This window comes from Dipodomys merriami, unplaced genomic scaffold (genome assembly GCF_024711535.1).
Source record: "Dipodomys merriami isolate MVZ:Mamm:240054 unplaced genomic scaffold, mDipMer1.0.p SCAF_158, whole genome shotgun sequence".
In the NCBI taxonomy this organism is placed as follows: Eukaryota; Metazoa; Chordata; class Mammalia; order Rodentia; family Heteromyidae; genus Dipodomys; species Dipodomys merriami.
The window spans coordinates 2,046,694-2,052,693 of record NW_027202915.1 but is presented as its reverse complement, the minus strand read 5'-3'; the positions used below and the strand labels follow the sequence as shown (position 1 = coordinate 2,052,693).

At 53.8% G+C, this 6,000-nt stretch overlaps 1 protein-coding gene across 1 annotated transcript in view; it reads right to left on the bottom strand.

Annotated features, from left to right (window-relative positions):
• Positions 1–4,022: 4,022 nt before the first annotated feature.
• Parp1 (poly(ADP-ribose) polymerase 1) overlaps positions 4,023–6,000 on the bottom strand; it is a 28,050-nt gene continuing 26,072 nt past the window's right edge. Inside the window, exons 20-23 of the mRNA XM_070023223.1 lie at positions 5,659–5,786; positions 5,167–5,228; positions 4,728–4,842; positions 4,023–4,436 (exon numbers count right to left, since the gene is read on the bottom strand). Coding sequence (XP_069879324.1) covers positions 4,355–4,436; positions 4,728–4,842; positions 5,167–5,228; positions 5,659–5,786 — 387 coding nt within the window. The 3' untranslated portion in view covers positions 4,023–4,354. The remainder of the gene's footprint in view (positions 4,437–4,727; positions 4,843–5,166; positions 5,229–5,658; positions 5,787–6,000) is intronic.

The window sequence follows — 6,000 nt, the reverse complement described above, 5'->3', positions numbered from 1 at the left end:
AGCATGCAAGGAGAAAAGGTTTATTTTGGCTGATACATCGCCCTCTGAGTACCCAGCAGAGTCCCTGAGAAGGAAGCCAGTGTCTGTGCCTTGCAGAGCCAGGCTGGCTAGAGCCAGTGCGGGAAGTCCTGCCCTGCCTCTTCACTTCCCCAGCTGAGAGGGCAGTACAATGGGAAGGCCCATAACCTTTAAGAGATGGGACTACTGGGCTTGGGTGGCCCATACCTGTAACCCTACCTGCTCAGGAGCCAGGCACCTGAGCATCTTTGTTTGAAGGCAGGCTGGGCAAGAAAATCAGTGAGATTCCTTATCTGAAGATAAAGTGGGGATGTGGCTGAAAGTGGTAGAGTGTTATGCTTGAGCAAAAAGGCTCTTGGACAGAGCCCAGGCCCTGAGTTCAAGCTCCATTAAAAAAAAAAAAAAAAGAGAGAAGGGTGGACCCTAGTGGAAGGTTTTAGGTCATTGGGGTGTGCACTCCAAGAGGATTGTGGGACCTGGTCTCTTCCTGTCTTTTTTTTTTTTTTTTAATCCTAGGGCTTGAACTCAGGGCCTGGACACTGTCCCTGAGCTATTTCCTGCCAGGCTGGACTTGAACCACAATCCTCAGATCTCAGCCTTCTGAGTAGCTAGGAGTCCAGGTGTGAGCCACTGGTGCCTGGCTTCCTGCCATTCCTTCTGGCTTTCTAGTTCATGAGGTGGGGATTTGCTTGGTTCACACTCCTGCCATGTTCCTCATCAGAAGTGTGAAAGCAAAAGTGCACTTGATCTTGAACTGGAACCTCCAGGACTGTGAGCCAAAACACCCCCTTTCTCTGTATAAGTAACTTGTCTTGGGCATCTGTCTTAGTGATGAAAACTGGCTATGCAGAGTGAAGGAAAGGCTGAGAAATAGAGAAGACAGGAATTTCTTTTCCTGTCCCAGGCTTCCTGCACAGAGGAATAGCAAAACCGGATCAAGAGCAGAGATGTGGGCCAGGGGCAAGGCTCAAGTGGTAGTAGAGTGCCTGCTTAGTCATAAATCAGAGATTGTCTTGGGCCAGTTACAAGGCTTGCAGAATAGAAAGAGTTCATTTCTCAACCATTCTAGAGGGCCAGTGGGAAGAACACTTTAGTTTTGTCCATAAAGTGTGCTTGTTCAGGATAATGTAGGTGGGCTGGCTCCACCACATGTCCACAGGGGTGTCACATGCCCTTCCTGTGTTGTGATAATCCAGAGCCTACCTGGATGGAGATGGTGTCTATCCTGGGGATGATGCCGGGGACACTGGGGAGACCAGACTTCAGGTCAACACCCGCCCACTCTGCCTGCGCCCCACCCCCACCCTCAACAGCTCCACACAAGACATCGTGGCTGGTCCAGGTCAGTCCCCTAGTCCTGCGCACCACAGTGGCTACAGAATTCTCACCAACACTAGAATCCAGGGACCACTGAGGCAAATGATTCTGACCTGACAAGCTGGGCTGGACCACTCCCTTGGGCAGTTTCTGGAATTCACACATGACAGATGGGGAGAGGACCTTGATTCTCTGGGCATGTCTGAGTGTACCCATGGACAGTCTAGTGGATCTATGGACCCCCTGCCCCAAAAGGGGTGTGTGCCACCTGAGACTGCACGTTCTGTCCAGGATGTGGCAGCCACTCAGCACCTCTTTACCTCCTAAACCCTCCAACTCCATCAGACACTCCATGCCCACTCTCCCATGGTTGGGCCACGCGTATCACAGCACTGGGCAAGGAGATCAGAAGAGAGGGGAAGGACTCTGGATATAGGTGCTAGGAGTCCAGTTGGCATCTTGCAACTGTGGGAAAACCAAGAGAAAGAGATACAGAGAAAGATACAGGGGTGTGAAGGCAGCTTTGTAATTGCTGGTCAACACTACCCGCTGAGCCCCACCGCCAGCCCTCTGTCTCTCCCGACATAGATGGCACGTGTTTTCTTGCTCAAGCAGGATATACTTAGGCTTTTCTTGTGGCTGAAAGCAGTGAAATTGACAGGCCATGCAGGCATGGAAGGCAGCTGGTCTGGTCTCGTCTTACTGATGTTTCCTCTGGTGCCCAGCTTCCTCAGTGGCTATACATCCATATGAAGAACATGGTGGCCGGCCGGAATGAATACAGGATGCCACTGCACATGGCTGCCACTCTGCTTTAGGGAGGGTGTGTATGAATGGCAGTCTTCTAAATGGGGGTGGTTGGGTAAGGACCAGCAAACTGGCACAGGTCTCCAACGTGTTAGAGTCTGTTCCCCTACTTGTCCACTTAGCTTGTCATGAGGCTGTGTGTTAGTTGCCAGAGGTCCTTGTTGGACTTGGGTTTTCTTCCTGAGGACAGTTCCGTAGCCCCCCAGGGGCTGCCCGTCTCACCCAGGACTGGCCCAGCAGGTGATATGGAATCGAGGACCGGGAGAGCACCAGGAAGTAGAGCAGCACTGGTGTACTCTGCTCCTCACCCTCCTCTGTACCCCAGCCCGCTCCTCCACAGCCTGGTCCTTGTTGGTTCAGAGAAACAAAATCCTTTAAGATTTCATTTCTGGAATTCCTATACAGTGCTAGGCAGAGACCACAACCACAAGGCTTTGTTGGCTGTGGACCAGAATGGCACGTTGGCTCATGTAGAACACTCAGCCTGCTTGCTGGGTGAGCACCAGGTGGTTAAAATTAGCCTGGCCATGTGCTGAGACAGCAGTTGGGCTATTCTGGGCCTCAGCAAGCCTGCCTGGAAGTGAGGAGGGCCAGGGTGAGTGCTGGCCATGTTATGTCACAGGGATGGAGGGCAGGAAGAACTGGAAGCCACATGGAGGGTGGACACCACTGAGATGGGGAAAGCACAGCAATGTCCTCCCCTCCTTTCCCTTTACCAGCTTCCTGCATGCATTCAGATTCCTGCAGGACCATTATCTACTGAGCGCTGACCACGACAGGAACCATGCTAAGTACATTCTCCACAATGCTGAGTGCCAGATTTGGGAGACTGCTTAGAAGTGACTGATCGCTCATGTAGTCCTGAGAAAGTGCCAGACAGGCAGGAACCAAGGCTCAGATGGTCTAGGAATGCAAGGGCTCAATCCTGTAAGCCTGATCCCTGCTTTATATCGGAGTTAAGGATCCACTGAGCTAAGCCGCTGGCTGGGTTCATCAGAACTTTCCAATGCAGACGTGGACCTGCAACTGTTTCCCTAACCAAGAAAAAAAAAAAAAAATGCCAGTGCAACTTCTGATAGGAGACCCATGCTGTTACCTCTACTTTGCTGAGGAAGGTTCCAGAACCCACTTGCAGGTTCCCTTCTCTGGCCTGTGATTCCATCTTCTGCCTTGAACTTCCTATGCCCGTGACAGGTTGAAGTGACAGATGCCTGGCTTCCAGACAAGTCCCACACAAGCACCTACCCCTAGAGGGTGTGACAGGGGTGACCCCAAACCACAGTGCACATGGCACAGTGAGGGAGAACGCGGGGCGTTCAGGGGCTGCAGATCTCACTGTGATGACCGACTGCCCAGGCAAGAGACCAGACGACACAGGCGTGCAGAAACCATGTGTGCTTTACGACTACAAACCCGTCTATAGCTTCATCAGTTTGGTCTGAATTTGGAAGACAAAACTGCTCATAGGCAAGTGGAGAATTCCCAGTGCAACTGTTCATTCACTACAGTATATACTAAGAGTTTCCACTTTGTGGGGTTGGGTGCCGGTGGCTCACACCTGGCATCCTAGCTACTCAGGAGGATCATGCTTCAAAGCCAGCCCGGGCAGCAAAGTCTGTGAGACTCTTATCTCCAGTTAACTACCAGGAAACTGGAAGTGGTGCTATGGCTCAAGTGGTAGAGTGCTAGCCTTGAGCTGAAGAGCTGAGGGACAGCGCCCAGACCCAGAGTTCAAGCCCCACAACCAACAGCAATAAAGACTTGTGGGAGGAAGATCTGCTCTCCTCCCGTTGTCTTCCTGTGTCCTTCAAAAAAGCAAAGGATACAGAGCTACCAACCAGAGAGGGCAATGAGTCCAAGATGGAAAAAAGGAAAGGACATAGTACCAAATTAGATTTTATTTTTAGCTCAAAATAAATGCTTAACAGTTTGCCAAAATCAAACTAAAGACTAATGTGTAGGAAAAGGGAGGAGGCACATTTCCCTTCGCTGGAGACCAGGGAGGCAGATGCTGGGCCCTGGGGTAGGGACTCCTCTACCTTCATCTGTGCCAGGGCAGGACACGGCCCCGGCGCAGCACAAAAAAGGCCTTGAAAACTCTTGGACCTGTTCATACAAAACTCTTGCGCAGAGCTGGGCTAGAGGCAGCTCTGCAGCTGCGGAGTCGCTGCGCACTAGCGCCCGCAGACTGCAGAGTGTTCCACCTCCCTCCTCACCACAGGGACGTCTTAAAATTGAACTTGAGCTTCAGCAGGTACTTCAGGTTCACCTGAGCGATGTCATAGACGATGTACCTGGAGGGGAGCAGGTCAAGGAGCCAACGGTGCGGTTGTGTCCCTCCCTCCCCAGAGAACCAAAGGCCTTCCAGCTCTAACCACAGGCTGGCTACTGCAGGACATGGCCGCAGTGCATGCATGGCTCTGGTGGTCTGTGGAGCGGAGGGAGGCTCGAGCCTGGGGACCAGGCTTGCTGGCACATAGGCACCTAGCTCAGCTGCGAGCTGCGTACCAGGCATCCCGCAGAACCCGGTGTGAGCTGCCCCAGGGCCCCAGGGCCCTGCACTGTGCACTGGAGTGAAAGGATACTCATTGTACAGCAGGCAGGTGTCGCTGACACCCGAGGAGACCCCTGGCCCCAGGGGAACCTCCACCCCGTCCAGGGTAATGCTGGCAGAGGGGTCAGGTGTTGTTTTGCCCAAACCTGCGAGACAGAGGCCAAGTGTTAGGAACTGAGAAAGGATGTGGATATGGCGAGCTGCAAGGCCTACTCCGTGCTGGAGCCACACGCTCCAGCCCTGCAGACCCGAAGCGCACCTGGAGGGCTGAAAGCAGAGCTCCCCTGCTTCCATGCTGGCCGGCCCTCCAGCCATCCAGCATCACACAAGAGGCCCTCCCTCTTGCAGTACAGTGATGTCAACACCCAAAGGCACCACATGCCTGGCGTAAACGAAGCCCCAACAACTTAACAACAGCCTTTGGAGGGCCCTGACCCCGACTCCCAGGGTGCCATGCGGCTGGACAATACCTTTGACGCTGTGCTTGCCCTTGGGCAGTTTGCTGATATGTGAAGCATGCTTCAGCTCATACCTGTGGGGAAGGCCATGGGTCACACAGCAGGAGAGGCGGGGGAGGTTGATACCTCCAGACCCTGTCCCTCCGCGTGCCAGCTCCAGCAGGTGGTTCTGGCTGAGCAGGTGCTAGGCCCAATGACACTGCCTCAAGGCCCCTCTCAGAGTGGCAGCTGCCAACCAGACTGCCAGGCCACAGCCATCACATGGTCTGGCTCTTCCGGTTAGACGGGATCAGGTGGACCAGCCCAGTGCAGCCACACTGGGTTTCTATGGAGACTGTGGGTCCGAGTGGTTTCCTTTCACTCTAGCTCCCAGTCTAGCAGCGGGGAGGTGGGGACATGCTGCTGACCCTCGATGGTGCAGACCTATTCTGGATCCCTTCACCTAACATGTATGGGGTCTGTGACTGCTGTCCTCTCTCCTCTGTCCAGGGCCAGGTGACTCACATGTTTCCCAGAGCAACCTCTCCTAGCAGGATCAAGCCGATGGGGTCTCCTTGAGATGTGTGGCAGTAATTGGCACTCTTGGAGACCATGTCAGCGAAGTAGATACCTTTCCCAAACATGTAACCTGTCTGGAGGAACAGAAGGGGGCCAGCTGGGGGAGTTCTACACTGCCACCCTCCACCCCTGTACCACCACACACATCCACCCCAGCCTGTGGGCCCATGAGGGCCTGGCTAGTGCCCACCCCCACGCGACCACCTGTAAGGTTTTGCCTGCTGAACCCTTCTAGAATCTTCAGCTGACACTGTCTGCACGAGGATTTGCTTAGTACTATCTACCCAC